At 40.3% G+C, this 26,907-nt stretch overlaps 1 protein-coding gene across 1 annotated transcript in view; it reads right to left on the bottom strand.

Annotated features, from left to right (window-relative positions):
- The window catches only part of IRX6 (iroquois homeobox 6), a 103,927-nt gene that overhangs the window by 34,432 nt on the left and 42,588 nt on the right, over positions 1–26,907 (bottom strand). The window contains exon 4 of the mRNA XM_089692551.1: positions 18,157–18,461. Coding sequence (XP_089548677.1) covers positions 18,157–18,461 — 305 coding nt within the window. The remainder of the gene's footprint in view (positions 1–18,156; positions 18,462–26,907) is intronic.

Genomic DNA, 26,907 nt, shown 5'->3' on the forward strand with positions numbered 1-26,907 from the left:
TGCTTTCAAATGTAAATACCCCATGATGATCCTTTCCTGCCAATATAATGTTACAATTGACAATTTATCAAATGGATGTTCAGTGTAACTAGCTGGGGTGCTGGCTAATGTCATTGAACAAATAAGATCATGTAAGGTACCTGTTGTAAGGTATAGTCAAAAGTGGAGCTTTGCCTGGGGGTTGAGGCATTAGCGTAGTCAAGCAGGCCAGGTCAGCAACAAATCTTGACAGCAAGGTACAAAGTCAGAATCCAGAAGTGTGATCAGAGACAGGCAGGGTCACACACATATTGGCAAAGTAATTTAAAATCTGCAGGCAAAAAGAGTAATCCAGGAATCAAGCAAAGGTCATAGTCCAGAAGTTCAGTAGCTCAGCAGTATAGCACACCCAGGGATCCAACAAAGGCGCACAGAGCGCAGTAAGTCTTGTTATTTACAAGCTAAGCTGATTATAGATTGACTACAGCTGGAAGGGTGATGGAGCTAATGAGTCCCCGGGGTAAAAACACCAAGCAGATTATATGCTACAGAGCCTCAGACCCTCAGGCGGCAGAGTGGACAGAGCCACAACACAAAACAAAAAGGTCCCCGGGTTCAAAACCAGATAGGCACATGACAGGTCATGGCTACATTTAATCAATTATGTCATCTAGGTTCCCTTGCTGGTTTGTAGACATTCAACTGTCAGTCTGGTAAATGTCATTTTTTATGGCACAGTAGTGGGAGGGGTAAGGCAGTGCTAATTGTGTTTGTGGTACATAGTTACATAGTTAATCTGGTTGAAAAAAGACACTAGTGCATCCAGTTCAACCAACATAAAAAGAGAGAAAAAACAACCACGCACAATTAGAAAACCTTCATATACAGTTGCAAGAAAAAGTATGTGAACCCCTTGAAATTACGTGGAGTTTTGCATGAATTGGGCATAAAATGTGCTCTGAACGTCATCTAAGTCACAACAATAGAAGAACACAGTCTGCTGAACATAATACTACACAAACATTAGATGTTGCCATGGTTTAATTGCACATAATATGTAAACATTCACAGTGCAGGGAGGAAAAAGTATGTGAACCTTTGGACTTAATAAGTGGTTGACCCTCCTTTGGCAGCAATAACCTTAACCAAACGTTTCCTGTAGTTGCAGATCAGACCTGCACAACTATCTGGAGTCATTTTGGACCACTCCTCTTCACAAAACTGTTTCATTGTAGCAATATTCTTGGGATGTCTGGTGTGAATCGCTCTCTTAAGGTCATGCCACAGCATTTCAATGGGGTTGAGGTCAGGACTCTGACTGGGCCACTTCAGAAGGCGTATTCTGTGCTGTTGCAGCCATTGTTTTGTTGAATTACTTGTATGCTTTGGGTCATTGTCCTGTTGCATCACCCATCCTCTGCGGAGCTTCAGTTGGCGGACAGATGGTCGTACGTTTTCCTGCAAAATGTCTTGATAAACTCTGGAATTCATTTTCCCATCAATGAGAACAATCCGTCCAGGCCCTGAGGCAGCAAAGCAGCCCCAAACCATGATGCTCCCTCCGCCATGTTTTACAGTGGGGATGAGGTTTTGATGTTGGTGTGCTGTGCCTTTTTTTCTCCACACATAGTGTTGTGTGTTCTTCCCAAACAACTCAATCTTGGTTTCATCTGTCCACAGTATATTTTGCCAGTAGCGCTGTGGAACATCCAGGTGCTCTTTTGCAAACTTCAAGCGTGCTGCAATATTCTTTTTGGACAGCAATGGCTTCCTCCGTGGTGTCCTCCCATGTACTCTATTCTTGTTTAATGTTTTCCTTATTGTAGTTGTGTCAACAAAAATGTTAGCATGTGCCAGAGATTTCTGTAGGTCTTTAGCTGACACTCTGGGATTCTTCTTTACCTCATGCAGCATTCTGCACTGTGCTCTTGCAGTCATTTTTACAGGATGACCACGCCTAGGGAGAGTAGCAACAGTGCTAAACCTTCTCCATTTGTAGACAGTCTGTCTTACCATGGACACATGAACATCAAGGCTTTTGGAGATACTTTTGTAACCCTTTCCAGCTTCATGCAAGTCAACAATTCTTGATCGTAGGTCTTGTGAGAGCTCTTTTCTGCGAGGCATGGTTCACATCAGACAGTGCTTCTTGAAACCAGTAAACCCAAAACAGGTGTGTGTTTTTTAAGGGCAGGACAGCTGTCAGCAACACATCCAATATCATCACCCTGATTGGAGTCAAGGTTGGCTCACTCCTGGCTCCAATTAGCTCTGGGAGAAGTCATTAAGCTAGGGCCTCACATACTTTTTCCTCCCTGCACTGTGAATGTTTACATGTTATGTGCAATTAAACCATGGCAACATCTAATGTTTGTGTAGTATTATGTTCAGCAGACTATGTTCTTCTATTGTTGTGACTTAGATGACGTTCAGAGCACATTTTATGCCCAATTCATGCAAAACTCCACGTAATCCCAAGGGGTTCACATACTTTTTCTTGCAACTGTACATTATCCTCTTCCCACAGCTGATCCAGAGGAAGGTAATACAAACCCCAATAAAAAATGGTCCAATTTGCTCCAGCAGGGGAAAAAAACCTTCCTGATTATCCTGGATCAACTTAACCAAAATATTTGTATCAAGTTGTATTATGTGCATTTAGGAAATCCAAGCATTTTTAAAGCAATCTACTGAGCTGGCCAGAACCAGCTCTTGGGGGAGGCTATTCCACATTTTCACAGCTCTTACTGTGAAGAAGCCTTTCCACATTTGGAGATTACATTTCTTTTCCTCCAGACTTAGAGTACCCCCTTGTCCTCTGTGATTACCTTAAAATGAATACCTGAACACCTGGTTCACAATATGGACTACTTATGTATTTATACATGTTGATCATATCCCTTCCTTTAATCTCCTCTTCTCAAGAGAGAACACATTCAGTTCAGATAATTCATAGTTGAGCTCCTCCATGCCTCTTGGTTGCCTCAGCTTGGTTGCCCTTTTCTGCACTTTTTCCAGTTCCCCAATATCCTTTGGTGCCCAGAACCGAACTGCATATTCCAGGTGAGGTATTACTAATGATTTGTACAGGGGTAAAATTACATCTCTCTCTCTCTGCTGCCCATACCTCTCCCAATAAAAAAAATGATTTTGCTTGCTTTGGAAAATATAGCTTGGTATTGCATGCCATAATTAAGCTTATGATCTACCAGAACTCCCAGATCCTTCTCCACCATTGATTCCCCCAGTTGTACTCCCATTAGTATATGTGATATCAGGGGCGGACTGACAACTCATGGGGACCCCATGTAATAGGGGATCATGGGGCCCCTGTGTCCTTGCCCAAACTCAAAAAAGCCTATGAAAAAGGTACCAGGGGCACCTCATGGGGCCCCCTACTGACCCTGGGCCCTCGGTCAGTGCCCGAGTTTTCAAATGGTCAGTCTGCCCCTGTGTGATATATTTTTAGCCTCCAAGTGCATAACTTTACATTTTTCAACATTAAACCGCATTTTCCACATAGTTACCCAATTAAACAGTGCATTGAGGTCAGCTTGTAAGTTGGAGACATCCTGTAAGGACATTATTCCACTACATAACTTGGTTTCTGCAAAGACTGAAATAGTACATTTAATCTCAGACCCTATATAATTGATTTAGTTACATAGTTACATAGATAGTCTGGCTGAAAAAAGACAAAAGTCCATCTAGTTCAAACACAAAAAAAATTCTAATCCTATACCCACAGTTGATCCAGAGGACGGCAAAAAACCCCAGCAAAGCATGATCCAATTTGCTCCTGAAGAGGAAAAAAGTCCTTCCTGTTCCCCTGATAGGCAATTGGATATTCCCTGGATCAATTTTACCTATACAGTACATGTTAGTAACCAATTATATTCTGTATAACCAAGGAGGCCAGGCTTTTTTTAAAGCAATCCACTGAGCTGGCCAGAACAAACTCTTGAGGGAGTCTATTCCACATTCTCACAGCTCTTACTGTGAAGAAACGTTTCTGTATTTGGAGATTAAATTTATTTTCCTCCAGATGTAAAGTGTGCCCCCATGTCCTCTGTGATGACCTCAAGGTGAATAGCTCTACACCGAGTTCACTATATAAACCACTAATGTATTTATACATGTTGATCATATCCCTCCTTAATTTCCTTTTCTCAAGAAAGAATAAATTATGTTCATCTAATCTTTCTTCATATCTGAGCTTCTCCATGCTTCTTATTAGTTTGATTGCCCTTCTATGTACTTTCTCCAGTTCCCCAATGTTCTTTTTGTGAATTGGTGCCCAAAATGTAACTGCATATTCCACATGAGGTTTTACTAATTTGTACAGGAGTAAAATTATATCTCTCTCTCTGGAGTCTATACCTCTTTTAATACAAGAGAGGATTTTGCTAGCTTTAGAAACTGCAGCTTGGCATTGCATGCCATTATTAAGCTTATGATCAACTAGAGCTCCCAGATCCTTCTCCACCATTGATTTCCCTAGTTGTACTCCCCCTAGTATGTATGATGCATGCATATTCTTAGCCCCCAAGTGCATAACCTTACATTTATTAACATTAAGCCCCATTTGCCACATAGTTGCCCAATTAAACAGTGCATTGAGGTCGGCTTGAAAGTTGGAGACATCCTGTAATGATGTTATTCCACTGCATAGCTTGGTGTCATCTGCAAAGACTGAAACAATATTTTTAATCCCAGACCCTATATAATTTACAAATATATTAAAAAGTATGGGTCCCAACACTGAACCTTGGGGTACACCACTAACAACCCTAGACCATTCAGAGTATGAATCATTAACCACTACTCTCTGAATATGATCTTTTAGCCAGCTTTCCATCCATTTACATAAGGATTTTTCCAAGCCCGTAGACTTTACCTTACACATTAGCCGTGTGTGGGGAACTGTGTCAAACGCTTTTGCAAAATCCAAGTATACCACATCTATCCCTCTGTCCAAGGTTTTGCTCACCTCCGCATAAAAAGAAATCGGATTTGTTTGACAACTTCTGTCTTTCATGAATCCATGCTGTCTGTTGCTTAAAATATTTTTTTTCCAGCAAGAACTCATCTATGTGGTCTTTTATTAAACTTTCCAGTATCTTCCCAACTATAGATGTTAAACTAACAGGTCTATAATTACTTGGTAAAGATTTTGACCCCTTTTTAAATATAGGCACCACATTGGTCTTACGTTAATCCAGTGGTACTATGCCAGTCATTAAAGAGTCCCTAAAAATTAGAAACAAAGGCTTTGAAATGACAGAGCATAACTCTTTAACTGGTTGCCGTCCAGCCACAGTGTTTATACTGTGGCAGGGCAGCACAGCTGCGCAGAATCAAGTTTTTAAACGTCATTCTGCAAAACAGGTAGGGTGTGAGCACGAGGTGCATTACCGCCCTACCCGCGCCACCAATCACGGCCGCGGATGTCAATCACCAGGTCCCGGCCGGTCATTACCCGCCAGGTCCCGGCTATTACAGGCAATCACTGACAGGGAGCACAGCTGCAGTGTTTACACTGCAGCTCTGCTCCCTGTCAGTTCCGAGCACGCTGATCCTGAGAGAGGAGTTTATCTCTCGGGATCAGCATGTTCCTGTGAAGCACACCCCCCCGCCCCCTAGTAAAACACTCCCCTCACACAGTTAACCCTTTCATTGCCTAAAAAAAGTTAACCCTTTTCTCCCCAGTGCCATTAGTAGTGTCAGTGGTTTTTTTTTTGCACTGATCACTGTATTGGTGTCACTGGGGATGTCAGTGACCCCAAGTCAGTTCCCCCCCAGTGTCAGAATGTCCGCTGCAGTCCCACCATAAGTCACTGATCACTGCCATTAGTCGCTGATCGCCACCATTATTAGTATAAAAAAATTAAAAATCCAGTATCTATACCGCCATTTGTAAACGCTATAACTTTCACGCAAACCAATTAATTTACATGTTTTGTGATTTTATGTTAGCAAAGACATGTTGCAGAATACATTTTGGATGAAATTTGTGACAAAATTAGATTTTAAAATTTTTTTACTGGACGTGGTTTATAGCAAAAAGTCCAAAATTGTTTTTTTCTCAAAATTGTCAGACTTTTTTTTCAATAGCGCAAAAAATAAAAAACGCACAGGCAATCAAATACCACCGAAAGAAAACTCAGTTTGTGGGAAAAAAGGACGTAAATTTAATTTGGGTGCAGTGTTGCATGACTGCGCAATTGTCAGTTAAAGTAACGCAGCGACATAACACAAACCGCTTCTGTAACTGCTTCCTGACCGCCCTATAGCAGAAATACTGCTACACGGCGGCATGGGTGCACAAAATCACATATATATGATTCGTGCTCCCTTGGTTTTCATGCCCCTCCCAGATGGCGTCACATTGCCCGTCAGTACACCAGTTATCACATTTAACCCCTTCATTGCCAGGAACACGCTCATGCACAATAAACCTCCATTGCTAGTATAGTGTCTGAACGGATCAATATCTTTGATCAGATCAGCACTATACCAGCGTTCACATTATTATAGTGTCCCCAAAAATGCAGTGTTAGCGGGATCAGCCCCAGCACCTGCCAGCTCCTGCATTTAGCCCCTACGCCTACCCCCCCCTTCTCCCCCAGCAAGTGCAGTGTCAGTAGGTCACTGTCACTTGATATATTAACACAAAGCCGCAGTGTTCGCAGAATCAGACCTGATCTCTGTTAGCACTTGTCAGTAAATTTTGATGACTCTCATATAAAGTAGAGTGCCAGTACTAGTGCTACCTTTTGGTGAACTGGCGAGTACTAGTGGCCTAGTACATCCTGGTCTTTCACATATCTCTTAGATTGTAAGCTCCCAGGATCAGGCCCTCCTAACCCTCTTGTATTGAACTGTATTGTTCTGTATTGTCTCCCATTATATTGTAGCACTGAGCAAACTGTTGGCGCCATAAATCCTATATAATAATAATAATACCAGCACTGCAGTATGACTTGGCGATGTGGTGAGTCCCATAAGTGCAGTACAAGCTGGTGCGGTGGCAAGCACAAGTATTGTCCCGCAAACACCAAGAATTCATACACAGGCCCATAGAGCTCCTAGTATCCTTCCGATGTGCTTGCAAATCCCGATTGACAGCCCACAAATTCTGCAGCACCCGTACTTCTCCCATTCACTGCCCAACCTAGAATTCAGGTGGAAATAGCAAATTTAACTACTCCCCTTGATTTTTGGAGCTGTTTTTCACAGAATATCTGTATGCGTTGATTGTGGATCAAAACAATTTATATGCACAACAATTTATCGGTTTATTATTATTATGTATTATGATATTATTTTACATATTTATAATTAGTTTATGCTATTTATTAATAGAGATTTTGTAAACCCATGGTATGGGTGTCTACATGGGTATTTATACATCAGTATTTAGTGTTTATGATCCCTATTTATTTTAGTGGGATTTTTTGTATAGGATTTTTGAGAGAGTTTTACACACATATATAATCAGTCCTTCTGATTATAGAATCCACTACTACCACCAACTGTCTAGGACTTCCTGCACAACCCTCACCTCCCCTCCCAGATGGTCTGCCCTCCTGGCTGTTATGGATAGCAGTGACATCCAGGGCTGCCACCCCTGAGCTTGCCATCCCCACATTTTCACACATCTTCATATATATATATATAATTATTGTTTTTAAATTATTTTGGATTATTAATCATTATAATAGGTATATATGTTTTTGCCCAATTGTAAAATTAATATGGGGTAATTATCTGGGATGTAACTTGTATTAAGATTAATTACTATTGGTTGGGTATAGATTAGTGCCCATTTATTCCCATAGGTGGTGCTGGGATTTATATGTAGTATTTATACAGTAGTATTTATACAGTAATTGGGGTATTTTTAGATCTATATTAGGTGCTGGTACTGCAGTATTATATTGGGCTATAGGACTCCAGTAAAATGGCCCCTAGCTACAGTGCGGCATTGGTACATGCCCTTAGTGTGTATAAGCATACTAATATCCATAGGGGGTTTGGGTATGTTTGGGCAATATTCCTTGAAGTATTTTATTGTATTTTTTGGACCCCGATTTGTTGAATCATCACCGCTTTATCATATTTGGGGATTGAGGGAGCGGACTTCAATAAAATGGCCGCCGGAGGTCCGCCTCCAGTTCTTGATTGGTTGCCAGTCACCTATAAATGAAGTTCCTGTCACCATGGGCGTATACCCTGAGGAAGTCACGTGTTAAGTGTGACGCAACGCGTCGGGATGCGGAGAGGAACTTCTGGTAACGCGGTGACGTAATTTCCGACGTGGGGGCCATATTGGAAGACCTTTTTCATATACCGATGCAGTACACCCTAAGCATGAGGTAGAAAAGTTTCCATGTGAGGGAGGAAAATGTGAGTGGGCATTTTTATATATGCATTTAATACCTGAATAAAACATATTGCACTATGGAGGATCTTTTTGTTTTAATATGATCCTGGGAGAGTTTATGCTGGTAGCTGTGTGGAGGAGGCTTGGATTGAGGAGCATATACCACCACTGAGGGGGAGCCTGTGAGGAGTCTGTCCCTATAAGGATTGGTGTGATCCCTTAAGCGAGCTGGCCCTTTGGGGTCAATGTAAGAAGGTGAGGGGGCATTTTGGCCACTAAAGGATTGCCACGTATTATTTATCACCTGCACATCATCACTTGCATGAGAGTGAAGTTGGAGCAGGTTCATATATACAGTATGTTTTTGGGACTTGATTATATGATTGTTTGTGGATTGATTTGAGTATTGTTTAGTGCTATTTGTATTTCTGTTCTGTGTGATATATGACACATAGCACTGCTTGCACTAATGTTCCCATAGAGGGCATTCACGTGTTGCACATATCATTTATTTAGCTTATTGGATCCCTCAAGTGTGGATTTTAGGGGGAATTGAGTGTTGTGCACTTATATATGTTATATACATGTTTTATTTTATTCACTTACAATTTTGTATTTCAATTTGATTTTTGGAAGTATTTATCATATTAGTTATATGTTTAGCGCTACACTGTGTTTATTATTTGTCACTTTCACTTATTGGGTATACGTTTAGTGTCAGCAGCTTTAGGGTTAGGGCTCCATTTAAGCGCAGGAGAATCCTCTTTATATTTGTATGTGGCTAGGCTCCCAAAAATTCTCATACGCGTGGTATCCCCATACTCGGTAGAAGTAGCAGAATGTATTTTGGGGTGTAATTCCACATATACCCATGGCTTGTGCGAGAAAGAAATCATTTAAATGACAACTTTGTGTAAAAAAAAATGTTTTTGTCAATTTTCACACAAAGCAATAAATATACACTTACTGGGATTTTTTTAACCAAAAACATGTAGCAGAATACATTTTGGCCTAAATTTATGATGAAATGTTAGGTTTTTTTGGATATTTATTATGACCAAAATGAGAAAATATAGTTTTTTCAAAAAAAATTTTCTTCGAAAATTTTTCTGTTTATAGCTCCAAAAATATAGCGCACAGGTGATAAAATACCACCAAAAGAGAGCTCTATTTGTGTGGAAAAAAAGGACATAAATTTAATTTATGTACCGTATTGCATGACCGCACAATTGTCCGTTAAACTAGCGCAGCGCTGTATAGCAAAAAAATGGCGTAAATTGCAGTATCTATACCATAGTTTGTAGACGCTATAACTTTCACACAAAGCAATCAATATACACTTATTGGGATTTTTTTACCGAAAACATGTAGCAGAATACATTTTGGCTTAAATTTATAACTAACTTTGAGTTTACTATATATTTTTTATAGCTGAAAGAAAAAAATATTGTTTTTCTTCAAAATTTTCAGTCTTTTTTTGTTTATAGCATGAAAAATAAAAAGCGCACAGGTGATCAAATACCACCAAAAGAAAGCTCTATTTGTGTGAAAAAAAGGACGTACATTTTGTTTGGTTGCAGCATTGCATGACTGCGCAATTATCAGTTGAAGTAGTGCAGCGCCGAGTAGCAAAAAGAGGCCTGGTCAGGTAAATCCTCAGGAGGGCAAGTGGTTAAGGACCCGTGGGTGTATGCCATCTGGTCCAGGTGCTTTATTCACCTTTATTCTGTCTAAATATTTTTGGATCATATTTTTTAGCCAATGTGGATCATCTGGAGCTGTGTCAATTCCATGCTCATTATGGATAAGATCTCCCCCGTGCGCCTTTGTACACACAGAGCTGAAGAAGGTATTTATTAAATTTGCCTTCTTTGTCCCCAGTCACGCACTGTAGATTATTTTGTAAAGAGCCTACATGTTCAGACCTGACCTTTTTACTATTAATATATTTCAAGAATTTTTCGGGGTTTGTCATGCTATCTTTTGCAATCTGTCATTCATTTTAAATTTGTATGGCCTTTATTTCCTTTTTGCATATTCTGAAATTCTTAATTCTGTACTCTTTGTAATGTTTAAATGATGATAGCGTTTCTTCATTTTTATATTTAATAAAAGCTCTTTTCTTATTATCTATAGCTTTTTTAACTTTGCCCGTAAGCTAAATAGGTTTTATTTTTAGCCTTTTAAACTTGTTGCCCATGGGAGTATACAGTATTTTGCAGTGTGTTCACATACAGTCTTTTTGAAGAATTTCCATTTCTGTGTTGTGTTCATCGATGCCAATATTCCCTCCCAGTCTAAGTCTTGGAGAGCAGCTCTCAGCCTTGGAAAATTAGCTCTCTTAAAGTTAAACGGTTTTATTTTTCCCATATGTGCTTGTTGTTTACAGCTAACAATAAATTAAATCATGTTATGGTCAATGCTACCCAGATGTTCTTTTATATGGACATTCGTAATAAGCTCTGCATGGTTTAAGATTACCAGGTCCAGCAGAGCATCATTACTAGCTGGGGCCTCTGAACTGTACCATAAAATTTTTCCTGTACTAGGTTTATACATTTTTAACTGTTCCTGCAGTACCATTACTCCAGTCATTTCTGGGTAGTTAAAATCCCCCTCTATTATCATTGTCCCAGGCCTTGCAGCCCTTTTTACCTGTGCAAGGAGCTGAGTCTCCACCTCCTCACTAACACTGGGAGGCCTATAACAAACTCCAATTATTACCTTTGTAGCACACACCCCATCTGCAGTTCCACCCATAATGCTTCAGCCTCATCATACTCTCTCAACTAGGTCCTCTTTCACATTCGCTCTGAGATCACTTCTCACATAGAGACAGACACCACCACCTTTCCTTTTTACCGTCTCTCTGAAAGAACATAGCCAGGAATATTAATGGCACAGTCATGTGAAGAATAAAGCCAAGATTCAGCAATACCAATTAACTCATAGTTCTCTTCTTGCACCAAAGCTTCCAACTCACTTAGTTTGCTTGGCAGTCTTCTAGCTTTGGTGAACAAACACTTTAATGCATGGACATCTTGTGCACACGTATTTTGTATATTTTTTATTTTCATGCAAATGGTACCAATTCCAATGGTTGTTTATAACATGGGCATCTTCTTATTATCTGCCATAGCCCTCCCCCCATCGTTCTACATTCCACCCACCAATAAGGACTGACCCCTGTCTAATCTGTCTACCCCATTACAATCTAATTCTCCCTCCCCCCTTGATTCTAGTTTAAATACTCCTGCAGCCTCCCCATAAACCTCTCCCCCAGCACAGCAAACCATCTCTAGCATATAGTTCGCACCCCAATGAAAAGGCAGCCCAGTGCTCCTGAAACCCAAATCCTTCCCTTTTATACCAGGTCTTTAGCCATGCATTTGGTTCTCTAATCTCCCCCTGTCTTTCCTTAGTTGCACATGGCACAGGAAACATTTCAGAGAATATCACCTTGGAGGTCCTTCCCTTCAACTTGTAGCATAGTTCTTTAAATTGATTCTTAAGGAGCCTCCACCTTCCATTTATTCTGTCATTGGTTCCAAAATGAACCAAGACAGCTGGGTCATGCCCAGTCCCTCCCAGTAATTTATAAACCCGGTCCACCACATGCTGAACTCTGGTACCAGATACAATGGAAAAACAGAATGGTTGGCTGCACAAACAGCAATGTGGTGGATGCAATCCTTTATTAGAATCCTATACATGCAATATGATAAGAACCCTGGTACTAGGGAGACAGCAAACCTTCCGGTTGAGGCAATCCTGGTGACAAATTATTCAATCAGTCCTTCTGATTATAGAATCCCCTACTACCACCAACTGTCTAGGACTTCCTGCACTACCCTCACCACCCCTCCCAGATGGTCTGCCCTCCTGGCTGTTATGGATAGCAGTGACATCCAGGGCTGCCACCCCTGAGCTTGCCACACCCACATCTTCACCCAACTTTGCAAATCTGTTTGAGTGCACAAACCCAAAGTCAGCCTTCCTTTTCTGTGAGCCCCTACCACTACCTCTCACTACGGTAACCCATCTTCCTACCTGATAATGCTGATTAGCCCTTCCACCCTCCACATCAATCCCATTAGCTATCTGCTCAGACCAATTTCAGGGTTGTTGGTGCTGCCTAGTGTTGCAATTTGCTCCTCCAGATCCCTAACACGAGCTTCCAGAAGGGCAACACGCTCACATCTGTTGCAGCGGCACCCATCCTGGAGCTGTTGCTCCATTGTTGCATACTGTGCACTGCACAACACCTTCAACTCTGCTAGTACTTATATCCCAGTTACAATATTAATATTAATAATAGGAAATATCAGTTGTCACTTACAGGTTAGTAGACTCCTGTTATAATCTCCTGTTTTCCACTCCATTCTTTTTATCTCCACTTAATCAACGGTCTAGCACGCAAAATACAGGCAAGCTCAAGGATGAGCAAGCTCAGAGTGAGTTCTACAGAAAGTTATATAGTACCTGGAGCACCTGTGACCAATTAACCCCCCCTAATTAGCAGACTGAAGGAAGGCAAGGAAAGGAAAGGAAAGGAAGAAACAAAAATGCTACTTAAGTGACAGAAAAAGTGATTTAAGAAAGTAAAAGTTTATATCAAGACCCAAAAGAAGAAAATAAAACAAGCACCAGGAATCACCAGCAGTCAAAAGTAAAACTGACTTTCACTCTCCACTCAAATTTCCCACTCTTTTAGCTATCAGCCAGCATGTGCCAGATATATGTGTTAAAAAGTAACCCCACAACTGAATCTTGGGGTACACCACTAACGACCCTAGACCATTCAGAGTATGAATCATTAATTACTACTCTCTGAATACGGTCATTTGGCCAGTTTTCTATCCATTTACAAACTTATTTTTCCAAGTTTTTAGACTTTACCTTACAGATCAGCCATGTGTAAAGGAACTGTATCAAATGCTTTTGCAAAATCCAAGTATACCATGTCCACAGCCACTCCTCTGTTCAAAAATTTGCTCACCTCCTCATAAAAAAAATTAAATTTGTCTGATAACCTTTGTCTTTCATGAATCCATGCTGGCTGTTGCTTAAAACATTTTTTTCTGGCAAAAACTTATCTTCGTGGTGTTTTTTAAACTCTCCAACATCTTCCCTTCTATAGAAGTTAAACTAACAGGTCTATAGTTACTTGGCAAAGACTTTTAACACTTTTTTTAAATCTAGGCAACATGTTGGCCTTACGTCAATCCAGTGGTTCTATGCCAGTCATTAAAGAGTCCCTAAATATTAGAACATTAGAAGAATGATTTGAAATGACAGAGCTCAATTCTTTTAGGACACATGAGTATAAGCCATCCAGTCCAGGTGTGTTATTCACCTTTATTCTGTCTAAATATTTCTGGATCATATCAATTTTGAACCATTGTGGATTATTTGGGGCTGTGTCAATATCATCCTAATTATGGACATGAGCTCCCCATGCTCCATTGTATACAGAAGGTATTTCATAAATTTGTTTTCTCTTTTCCACAGTCACCCACCCTAGATTATTTTGTAAAGGGCCTATAGGAACAGAACTGACCTTTTTACTATATTTAAAGAATTTCTTTGGGTTTGTCTTCTTCTCATTTGCAATCTGTTGTTTGTCTGGAAATTTTTTAGCCTTGATTTCCTTTTTACATATTCTGTTATATTCCTTATAACAATTGTTGGAGAGTCACACAAAGTGTTGTGGGAAAGTCATTCATTGTGATTGATGTTGAATCTAAATCACTGCATGACATGATTGACTTTGAATGTCCAGAGTAGGACATGTTTATTTTGGGGGTAAAGAAAAGGCTCGCTGTCTTTCACTTTCCTGGCTAGGCTGAATACTTAAGGGTGCATAAGGGCCTGGTATAGATTTTGAACAGCACACATTATTTTTTGCTTGGTGTTCCCCCTCAAAATACATACCAGACCTATCCTAGATAAGGGTCTAGTATAGATGTTGAAATGTCAATTTGTTTTTTTTCCCAGTGTCACTTTTGCTGAAGTACATCCTACAAGTGTCCTACGTCATGTCAAGATTAAGGCATTCCTCAAGCATTGCATTTGAAGAAATTATTTTATCTTTTAATTTTGTTTTTTAAACTTTTGAAAAAGGTGTGATAAGTATTTTGTAAAACAACATTTTGCACTGGTACGTGTCCCCCATGGCAGTGCTCAGCTATCCATGCCTTTTTCCCCAAAAATGTGCATTGACGTCTATTCTGCTTCTAATTAATAAACCAAATTTTTACTTGCGTCATCAGCTCATCCCCTACAGTTATTACCATTTGTATCACTTGACCCTCCCTCTTAGACTGTAAGCTCTGACGAGCAGGGCCCACTGATTCCTCCTCTGTTTAATTGTATTGTAACTGTATTGTCTGCCTTCATTTTTGTAAAATGGTGTTCAAACTGTTGGTGCTTTAAAATCCTAAATAATAATAATAATGGAAAAAGGCAAGGACAATAGTAAGATTCAGCTACTACAGCTTTTAGGTTCGTCGATTCACCAGCAGACCCAACCCGGGTCAGTTCTCTCATCACTATTTGCTACCAATAATTGCTTTAAATGATTAGAATTTTTTTTCAGTTTGTAATAGTAAACACTCAACCTTTCAACCTGGCATTGGAACTTACCTGACTTAAAAGTTGCTCTGGGTCCTCACACCTCTCATACATTGTGGTTAGGAAAGTCATGAAAACAGTGTTTTCCTACAGACATTTTACAGAGGTTGTGTACTGTTAATGTGTTTTTTTTTTTTAAATAGGAGTTCAAATAAAGACAGCCCAGCAGGTGGGCATAAAACAGCTGTTTACATTATTTCAGGATGACAGTAAATCTGACTATAGATCTATTCCCCCATCAACACAGTCAGTGTTGATGGGGGAATCCTTCCAGGCCATACATGGCTTGAATCTCTGCAGGTCCCTGCTGAACCAGCCGAGATTTGAACCATCTGAGATTTGAACCATCTATGCCTGACTTTAGCCAATTTCCTATATGTAGTATCAGATGGATTGGATTAATGTGTAAAAGCAAGATTTTACTTGCATTGGTGACTTATTCTCCTTGGTGCTAATAACTACTACCATTCCACAGGATTTCTAAATCATAACACGTGTCACAACATTTAAAATCAAAACAATGAATTGACTGTTTTGCATAAATGTAATCCTGGGAATCACAGTGCATGGATGTAATTGCTCTTTCAAATAAAAAAATTAATTGCACAATTAACAATTATCAATTATTTGCACACTTAAAAGGTGCAATACCTTCAACTGTAGAAAATTCATATATTTCTCCAGGGACAGGGTGAGGACAGCTGCATTGAAAAGATTGTAGGTTTGATGAAGTACTAAGGATCTTTGGTGATTGAGAACTTTCATCAAAATAGTATGATTTGTGAGTTGGAGGTTTTTTACTGTGCACGGAAAATCCATGAGTACGCAGTCCTCTAACAAACAGACATTCTGGGCTACCTGATCTGTTGTCACTGCTTTCAATATCCTGAGCAATGCTTTCATCTGCTGTGTTAGCCAAAGACCAAATATGGGATTGGAGTTTTTCATTTTCACAGCTGACAGCAGTTTTGCCAAAACAATGGAGATTGTTTTTCTCGTCCATATTTCCCAACAGTGATTCTTTGTTGTTATTGTTGCATGAATGGTTGAGGCCTTTGCCATTCAGTGTCAAGTAACATTCATTAAGTTCTGATATGTATGTAATAGGTTTTGTGTCAGCAGGGCAGCTTAGATCGCTTTTAGTGTCAGTCTCCAAGCTGTTGGTCTGTTGTTCCGAGTTACTTAATGTTTGTTGTCTAATGTATTTTTCACATTTGCATATTTTTTCATCTGGAATATAAAAAGTATTTTAGAGGTAAACTAAAAGCATTCAACTACTGAGTATAATTTCGGCAAATTGAATTATTTTACAAATGTGATATCCAGAGCTTCTAAAATAAATATATGAATTATGAATCCACAATGCCATTATAATCAAGTTTCTTTAAATGGATTTCAGACATTCAGAAAATAAGTACCAAATATGTTCTGCTTGGGTGTAAAATCAGGGGTTGGGTCCCTTTTGAAACTTTATTTATGTAACAATCTACAATCATTCTCCAATTAACTACAGGTTGTAGTTAAATACAAACCATAGTACAGCACAATGTGGTGCTTTGTAGTACCATTCAGTTTAATGTGATGGCCAATGAAATGCATGCAGACTGCACTATAATTCACATATGTCAGTGGTGTGCTGCATTAAAAATAAAAAGGGTTAAGTAGGCTTGTTAGTGTGTTAAGGTTAACTACAGCCTATTCCATATGAATGGACTGCCTTAGTGTAACATGCTTTGATGCATGATAACACGTTAACATAGATGCCAATAGCTAACCTTATACCTAATTTGCACCTTGTTTAATACATAGATATACTACAAGTAAGAAATATTTTTTCTTTTAATGTGTGAAATAGATTATGTATTCAATACATTATATTTTAAGGCAAACCAAGAATAAACCTGCTCTATTCAGACTAAAGCATACCTTCAGTAAATATCTCATGTCAAAACAACCAGTAGGATTTAGAAACATTCAGTAGACATCTGATGTTATATGCAAATATAATTATTTTGCTGGAAAATAAAGCCCTGCCCTCTAAGCTTCCTTAATGATATAATTTTAAACAACCATTAAGACAGCTTGAAATATGAAAGCAGTCACGGACAATTATATAACCATTTTTATACCACTGTACTTCTATCAATGGAGGATCAGGGACCATTTAATTACCTAGTGCCATTTATGAATGGCACTGGATAAATAGGCATTGGGTGGCCTGGTAATCACTGTGTAAAAAGCTGGCACTGGGCAGGTAGATACACAGGGACACTATGCTGAGCTGGTCCAAGGCGCTAAGTACCATGTGACCACTGTGATTGGTCATGACCGTGATCACATGGTACTGTTTACAGTGCTGATCTCTCCCCTTCCCCTTGCAACAAATTGTGTAGTTGTGAATGGGAGTGGAAGGAATAGATCTGCAGCTTCAGGTTCATTCATTCTGTTTCAGTGACTCAGAAATCATTTTTGTTACCCATTTCATGCCTCCTCATACTATTTCTATGCTATCTCCATGTGAACTATATATTAATCCTTTCACCTCCCTAATCCTACACATCTGAACATTAACCCCTTATTTTCTGCATGATGCCACTGTATATATTAACCCCTTCACTTACCCCCCCCATACAAGTTTACTTTAACAGAAAGGCACACGTTTTTCAAAATTTTTGGTCTTTTTCTTTTTAGCAAAAAATAAAAAACCTACAGATTATTGAATACCACCCAAAGAGATCTGTCTCAAAACATGACATAAAACTCATCTGAGTACAGTGTTGGAACATAGTAATCATCAGTCAAACTATGACAGTGCTGAAAACTGAGAAATGGCCTGGTAATGAAGGGATATTAAAGGCTATTACTCAAGTGGTTAAAGAGTCAAGAATCCCATTTAACTTCAGCAATGTATATTTGGATGTATTAATTGCATTCACATGTGGCTTTCACTGACAGTCACCACTTTTTATGCATTTTTTTCATCATATGCTCAATTTGAGTTGCTTGGTATTTGGCCAGGTTTACTTTAATAGTGATGCTAAAGTTAAAATGTGTTGAACAGCACATACTGTACATTGATTCAAACACAACATGAACTAGTCACTTATATTATGAATGTTAATCTTATTCAATTTAAAAAAAAAAGGTATCATATTTACCTGGATCATCACTGTCAAAATTACTTTTTTCTTCACCTGGTTTTTCTTCTGTCCTTTCTTCACCAGATTTGCTTTTAGGTGACCAAGTCATCTTATTCTCCTTTTTCAACCTCCTTCTTGCATTAGCAAACCAGGTGGACACTTGAGTAAGGGTCATCTTAGTTATAATTGCCAGCATTATCTTCTCTCCCTTTGTTGGGTAGGGATTCTTCCTATGCTCATATAACCAGGTTTTAAGTGTGCTTGTATTCTCTCTAGTTGCATTTTTCCTTCTGGCAGAAACCGTGAAATCCAGTGTTCCAAACCTTTCCACAGATATTGAGTCACAAAGGGCAAAGACAGCGATAAAAAAAAATGTTACAGAGGGTCTAACTCTAAGCCAAGTTATGTAAAAGTGAAACAAAGTTTTGTTCAAAATAACATTGTAATTTATATTCATTTTGTGTCTCCTGTTATAATATCATTTCTTCTATATATCCCTTTTAAGTAGTAGCTTGTTTCTATTACACTGCGCTGATGATTGCCCACAAGCCTAAAGCAGGCTATCTTCATTATCTGTGCTGTAAACGAGTTCTGAATGCACAATAACTAGGAACTGTCCCACAAGACCAGAAACTAAAAGGAATAATTTGCACAGCTTTGCTGACTATTATAACATGAAAAATAATCTCCTTATTTTTGGGTCTGTTTTGGAAATAGCTCATAGCTGAACTCCTCCATCCCCCTTAACAATTTTGTTGCAGTTCAATGCTGCATATTCACGATGATACAGAAACTGTGTTTTTGTAAAGAGGTAAAATTATTTTAGCATTGCATAATATTGCTAAAGATGTGACCTACAAGCACTCCCAGATGCTTTTGAATTCTCGATTCCAACCTCAATATCATTTGAATTTGAACAACATTTAGCCCAAGACAGAACCCTGACGCACACCATTCACAACTTTAGACCATTCAGAGAAGTTATTTATCACTACTCTTTGGACCTGCTCATGTAACCAGTTTCCTATCCATGTGAATACAATGTCATCAACTTCAACAGACCTCATTTTAGAGTAAACATTAACCGCTTGCCGCCCTGCCACTGTGTATATACGTGTGCAGGGCGGCAGTGGAGCGCAAAACCACGTTTAAAAACGGGTTCCGCGCTCCCGACACTTTCGCCGGCAGGGGGCGCGCGCGCGCGCTCCCGCCGACCCGCGGGTGATCCGATTCGATCCAGGAGGGATCAATCATTAGATTTCAGCCAGTGATTTCTGGCTGAAATCGGATGATCGGTCCCTGTCCTATCCTGTCCTGTGTTGATATTTACACAGGGCAGGATATGATGTCATTCTTCTCTGCCTGGACACATTCCGTTCCAGACAGAGAAGAAGAGACATTTAAACGTGAGTAAAACAGCACACTGACAGTTAGAACACAGTCTAGGACACATTTAACCCCCTGATTGCCCCCCCCCAGTTAACCCTTCACTGCCCTGTCACCAGTGTCACTGATCAGTGAAGCGATTTTTATTGATCACTGTATCAGTGTCGCTGGCGACTTCCAATAGTGCTAGCGCCCCTCCCAGATAGCGCCAGTTTGCCCCCCAGTACACCAATAAAGCCATTTAACCCCTTAATTCCCCCCCCCACCCCCCCAGTTAACCCCTTAACTGCCCTGTCACCAGTGTCACTGATCAGTGAAGCGATTTTTACTGATCACTGTATCAGTGTCGCTGGCGACTTCCGATAGTGTTAGCGCCCCTCCCATATAGCGCCAGATTGCCCACTAATACACCAGTAGTCCCGTCTAACCCCTTGATCGCCCCCCCCCCTCCCTGAGTTGACCCCTTCACTGCCCTGTCACCAGTGTCACTGATCAGTGAACCAATTTTTACTGATCACTGTATCAGTGTCGCAGGCGACTTCCGTTAGTGTTAGCGCCCCTCCCAGATAGCGCCAGATTGCCTGCTAATACACCAGTAGTCCCGTCTAACCCCTTGATCGCGCCCCCCCCCCTGAGTTGACCCCTTCACTGCCCTGTCACCAGTGTCACTGATCAGTGAACCAATTTTTACTGATCACTGTATCAGTGTCGCTGGCGACTTCCAATAGTGTTAGCGCCCCTCCCAGATAGCACCAGTTTACCCGCCAGTACATCAGTAATCCCATTTAACCCCTTGATCGCCCCCCCCCAGTTAACCCCTTCACTGCCCTGTCACCAGTGTCATTGATTACAGTGAACAGATTTTTACTGATCACTGTATTGGTACTGGTGACTTGGTACTGGTGACTTCCGATAGTTTTAGCGCCCCTCCCAGATAGCACCAGTTTGCCCGCTAGTACACAAATAATCACATTTGACCCCTTGATTGCCAGGAACACGCTTACTTGCACGCTAAACCTTCATTGCTAGTATAGTGTCTGATTGGATCAATATCTTTGATCAGATCAGCGCTATACCAGCATTCACATTACTTTAGTATCCCCAAAAACGCAGTGTTAGCGGGATCAGCCCCAACACCTGCCAGCACCTGCGTTTAGCCCCTACGCCCCCCCCTTCTCCCCCGGCAAGTGCAGTGTCAGTAGATAACTGTCACTTGATACATATTACACACAAAACCGCAGTGTTCACAGAATCAGGCCTGATATCTGTTAGCACTTGTCGGTAAATTTTTTGTAGCGGTTCAAGCAGTCCCTGACAGCCAGGCGCTCTTTTTCCCGTGAGTCGCACTAGGTACCTGTAAATTTAGTGGCCAAAATGTCTAAGCAAAGGTACACTAGTGAAGAGGCCTATAGGATTCTGAGCATGTCAAGTGAGAGCGAAGGGGAAGACTCACTGGCAGAACCAGGCTCAGAATACGAACCTATAGACAGCAGCGGCACCCTGACAGCTAGCTCAGACGACGAGGAAGTGGTCCCTGCTAAGGTCAGGCGTACCCGATCCCATTCACAGGTTGCTGAGGTGGTACAAATGCATGATGACTCTCATATGCAGCAGAGTGCCAGTACTAGTGCCGCAGTATCTTTTGGTGAACTGGCGAGCACCAGCGGCCTAGTACGTCCTGGTCGTAGGCATACCAGCACTGCAGTATCACTTGGTGACGTGGCGAGTCCCATAAGTGCAGTACAAGCTGGTGCGGTGGCGAGCACAAGTAGTGTCCCGCGGCCACCAAGAATTCGCAGACAGGCCCGTAGAGCCCCTAGTGTCCTTCCATATGTGCTTGCAAATCCCGATTGGCAGCCCACAAATTCTGCAGCACCCGTACTTCCCCCATTAATTTAAATACTCCCCTTAATTTTTTTGAGCTGTTTTTCACAGAAGATCTTTATGCATTGATTGTGGATCAAAGCAATTTATATGCACGCCAATTTATCGCCGCCAACCCAAATTCAAACCTTGCCAGACCATTCGCATGGAAACCCATTATGGTTTCCGAATTTAAAGTTTTTTTGGGCCTAACCCTCAACATGGGCATTAATGATAAAAATCAATTGCGGTTGTATTGGTCCACCGACCCTCTTGTTCACATGTCCGTGTTCTCTGCTGCCATGGCCAGGCATAGATATGAGACGATAAGGCGTTTTATGCACTTCTACGACAACTCACTCAGTCGTCCTCAGGGTGACCCTGAATTTGACCGGCTCCACAAAATTCGGCCCCTCGTAAATCACTTTAACCAAAAATTTGCAGATGTGTATACTCCCCAGAAAAACATCTGCATCGATGAGTCCCTCATTCAATATTCTGGCCGCCTTGTAATCAAACAATATCTCCCCAGCAAGCGTGCCAGATATGGGATCAAGATGTATAAGACCTGTGAGAGGGCAACAGGCTATACATGTAAGTTTCGGATTTACGAGGGAAAAGATAGTTACTTGGAGCCCCCCAGATGCCCAGACTACATGGGGAGCAGTGGCAAGATAGTTTGGGACTTGGCGTCATCCTATTTCCATATGGGGTACCACTTATACGTGGACAATTTTTATTCAAGCGTGCCACTATTTAGACATTTGTTCAATTTTGGGAATTTGCACATGTGGCACTGTGCGATCTAATCGCCGAGGCTTCCCCCAACGGCTTGTAAATACCCGTCTTAAAAAGGGGGAAAAAGCCTGCTTGAGAAATGAAGAATTGCTCGCAGTGAAGTGGAAGGACAAACGGGATGTTTACCTCCTGTCTTCCATTCACGCAGATACGACCGTCCAAATTACCACGGCAGCTGGTGTTGTTGAGAAGCCCCTCTGTGTCCATGATTATAACCTTAACATGGGAGGGGTGGACTTCAATGACCAGATGATGCAGCCGTATTTAGTTTCCCGAAAATCCAAACGCTGGTACATAAAAGTGTCAGTTTATTTATTTCAATTGGCTCTATATAATGCTTTTGTTCTCTATAAAGCAACTGGACATAGTGGATCATACCTAAATTTCCAGTTAGAGAACATCAGGGCCCTTTTGTATCCAGAAGGTGCTGCGCCCCAAATCCCTCTCCCAGATGCAGTTAGCCATCTGCATGAGAAACATTTTCTCGATACCATTCCTGGTACCCCAACCCAAAGAAGACCCCAAAAAAGATGTCGTGTCTGCAGCAAACGTGGAATTAGGCGTGACAGCCGCTATTGTTGTCCCTCCTGTCCTGGCCAACCTGGCCTCTGCATCAAGCCCTGCTTCCGCCTCTACCATACACTAGTGAACTATTAGTATAGGGTACAGCACGGCACAGATCAGGGCACATTTACACAGGGTCTCAAAAGATGTTAGGTAGTCAGGAAACTGGCTATCGCATTTGGAGAGACCCTACCAGCTGTTTAAATATTTGAAGTTTGGAAAAAAAAAGTTAAAAAAATAAAAAAAATAAATAAAAGTACAAATACCCCCCAAAAAAAAAAAAAAATATAAAAACCAAAAATAGTTATAGTTTTTTTTGTTGTTGTCATTTTTGTGATTGTTCGACTTTCACTGGTTTATTGTTGTTTTATTGTTAACCATTTCTGTTTGCAGGAATGCTTTCAGCTGCAGCGTTGACCTGTTTATTCTGACAGCAACAGGAACTTGCTCTCAGAATAGACATAAGTCAGCGTGGGCAGCGCTGTTGGATGAGATTTTTCATCCGCAGTTATAAAAAACAGAATATATGCCAAAGCATGGGGGCCTGGGGTGGCCAGTGGGTGGATGGCCCCTATGCTTCGGCATATATATTTTATATTTGTTGGCACATTTCATATGTGCCCACCATTAGAAGTGGGTGGATTTAGGGAGGTTTCTAATGGTGGGCATACCACCACACACTTTTCCTTATAAAGTTGTTTTATTGAGTTTATGTTTTATTGTTAACCATTGTTGATTTCTTTGCAGGAACGTCAAACTGCAGCACTGACCTGTTTATTATGACAGCAACAGGGTCTTGCTTTCAGAATAGACATAAGTAGGTGTGTGCAGTGCTGTTGGATGAGATTTTTCATCCGCAGTTAAAAAAAAGAGAATATATGCCAAAGCATGGGGGCCTGGGGTGGCCAGTGGGTGGATGGCCCCTATGCTTCGGCATATATATTTTATATTTGTTGGCACATTTCATGTGTGCCCACCATTAGAAGTGGGTGGATTGAGGGAGGTTTCTAATGGTGGGCATACCACCACACACTTTTCCTTATAAAGTTGTTTTATTGAGTTTATGTTTTATTGTTAACCATTGTTGATTTCTTTGCAGGAACGTCAAACTGCAGCACTGACCTGTTTATTATGACAGCAACAGGGTCTTGCTTTCAGAATAGACATAAGTAGGTGTGTGCAGTGCTGTCGGATGAGATTTTTCATCCGCAGTTAAAAAAAAGAGAATGTATGCCAAAGCATGGGGGCCTGGGGTGGCCAGTGGGTGGATGGCCCCCATGCTTCGGCATATATATTTTATATTTGTTGGCACATTTCATATGTGCCCACCATTAGAAGTGGGTGGATTGAGGGAGGTTTCTAATGGTGGGCATACCACACACTTTTTCTGGCAGAGATTTCTTCTCTTTTTTTTCATTCAGCCCACAGGCTGCATAAAGAAAAAAAGAACATAGCATATACACCCAACAAGGACCAGTGACGTATTGGTACATCACTGGACTTTGAATGGTTATACCAGGGTGATGCCTGCAGCTGCAGGCATCATCCTGGTTTTATTTTTTTCAGCCGGCAATGGGCTTTCATGTAAAAGCATTCCTAGTGGTTAATTAGCTGCAGAATTGCCTTTACAAGCAGCGGGAGAAAATGGCCCCCCCTCCCCCTCCCTGAGATAGCATTAAAAGTGATTAAAAAATAAATAAATTAAAGGGACAGTGTAAAAATAATTAAATAAATCAGAAAAAAAGAAAAAAAAAAAAAAAAAAAAAAAAAAGGACCCTCGCCCATCCGCGCACGCGCACACCTGCGGTCGTGAGCGTTGACCCTTTCCCAGTATGGACACAGCGATTGCACCATGCATGTGAGGTATCGCCACGAACGTCAGAACAAGGGCAGTAATTATAGCTCTAGACCTCCTCTGTAAATCTAAAATGGTAGCTTGTAAAGGCTTTTAAAGCGTTGCCTATAGATATTAAAAATGTATGCAGTTTGTCGCCATTGCACAGGGCATGCGTAATTTTAAAGCATGTCATGTTTGGTATCTATTTACTCAGCATATCATCATCTTTTATATCATACCAAATAATTGGCCAATATATTGTAATTTTGTGCATTAAAATTAAAAAAGTGTATATTTTTCAAAAAAATTGCGTTTGAAAAATCGCTGTGTAAGTAATATGTGAGATAAAAAATTGCACCACCCACCATTTTATTTACTAGGGTGTCTGCTCTAAGAAAATATATAATGTTTGGGGGTTCACTTTAATTTCCTAGCAAAAATACAGATTTTTTTAATGTGAACAAAAAGTGTCAGAAAAGGCTTGGTCTTCAGGTGGTTAGAAGAGTGAGTGATGTGTGGCATAAACCTCTAATGCTGGGCATAAAATGCCCCCACCCCTCAAAATGACCCCTTTTTGGAAAGTAGACACCCCAAACTATTTGCTGAGAGGCATGTTGAATCAATAGAAGAATTTATTTTTTTACCACAAGTTTTTGGAAAATGAAGAAAGAAAATAAAAATATATTTTTTCTTTTCTTTTTTATATTTCAAAACCTTGTGAGAAAAAATTAGATCTGCAAAATACTTACCATGCCTCTTTTTAAATTCCTTGGAGTGTCTACTTTCCAAAAAGGGGTCATTTGGGGGGGTTTGGTGCTATCCTGGCATGTCAGGGCCTCCAAAACTGTGATAGGTAGTGGGGAAGTGAAATGAAGAAGTTACGCACTTTCAGGCTTTCAAAGTGCTCATTGGATTTCAGGCTCCTGTATGTGGCTAGGCTCCCAAAAAGTGTCACACGTGTGGTATCCTCATACTCGGTAGAAGTAGCAGAATGTATTTTGGGGTATAATTCCACATATACCCATGGCTTGTGCAAGAAATAAATCATTTAAATGACAATTTTGTGTAAAAAAAAAAACAAAAAAAAAGTTTTTGTCATTTTCCAGAAACGTGTGGAAAAAAAATAAATCTTCCATGGACACAATATGTCTCTCAGCAGATAGCTTAGGGTGTCTGCTTTCCAAAAAGGGGTCATTTGGGGGTGTTTTTTTCTATCCTGGTATTTTAGCACCTCAAGAGATGTGATGGGCGGTCAGAAAGTAAAAGCTGTGTAAATTTCAAATTATCTATACCATAGTTTGTAGACGCTATAACGTTCACACAAAGCAATCAATATACACTTATTGGGATTTTTTTTTACCAAAAACATGTAGCAGAATACATTTTGGCTTAAATTTATGACTAACTTTGAGTTTACGATATATTTTTTATAGCTGAAAGTAGAAAAAATTGTTTTTTTTTCAAGATTTTCGTGTTTTTTTGTTTATAGCGCCAAAAATAAAAAGCGCACAGGTGATCAAATACCACCAAAAGAAAGCTCTATTTGTGTGAAAAAAAGGACATAAATTTCGATTGGGTACAGCATTGCATGACCGCGCAATTATCATTTGAATTAGTGCAGCGCTGTATAGCAAAAAAAGGCATAAATTACAGTATCTATACCATAGTTTGTAGACGCTATAACGTTCACACAAAGCAATCAATATACACTTATTGGGATTTTTTTTACCAAAAACATGTAGCAGAATACATTTTGGCTGAAATTTATGACGAATTTTGAGTTTACGATATATTTTTTATAGCTGAAAGTAGAAAAAATTGTTTTTTTTCCAAGATTTTCGTGATTTTTTTGTTTATAGCGCCGAAAATAAAAAGCGCACAGGTGATCAAATACCACCAAAAGAAAGCTCTATTTGTGTGAAAAAAAGGACGTACATTTTGTTTGGGTACAGCATTGCATGACCGCGCAATTATCATTTGAATTAGTGCAGCGCTGTATAGCAAAAAAAGGCATAATACAAGATTTATATAGCGCCAACAGTGTACACAATGCTTTACAACATGAGGGCAGACAGTACAGTTAAAGTACAATTCAATACAGGGAGGAAACAGGGTCCTGCTTGTTAGAAATTACAATCTAAGAGGAGGGTTAGGTCATACAAATGGTAATAACTGTGGGGGATGAGCTAATGGATAAAACAAAAGTACAGTTGTTAGGTGGAGATGGGATAGACTTCTCTGAAGAGAACGGTTTTCAGGCATTGTCTAAAAGTGGACAGATTAGGAGATAATTTGATAGATTGGGGTAGGGAGTTCAATAG

Source organism: Staurois parvus, unplaced genomic scaffold (assembly GCF_062004578.1).
Source record: "Staurois parvus isolate SC_StPar_1 unplaced genomic scaffold, SC_StPar_1.0 ptg000594l, whole genome shotgun sequence".
NCBI classification, from domain to species: Eukaryota; Metazoa; Chordata; class Amphibia; order Anura; family Ranidae; genus Staurois; species Staurois parvus.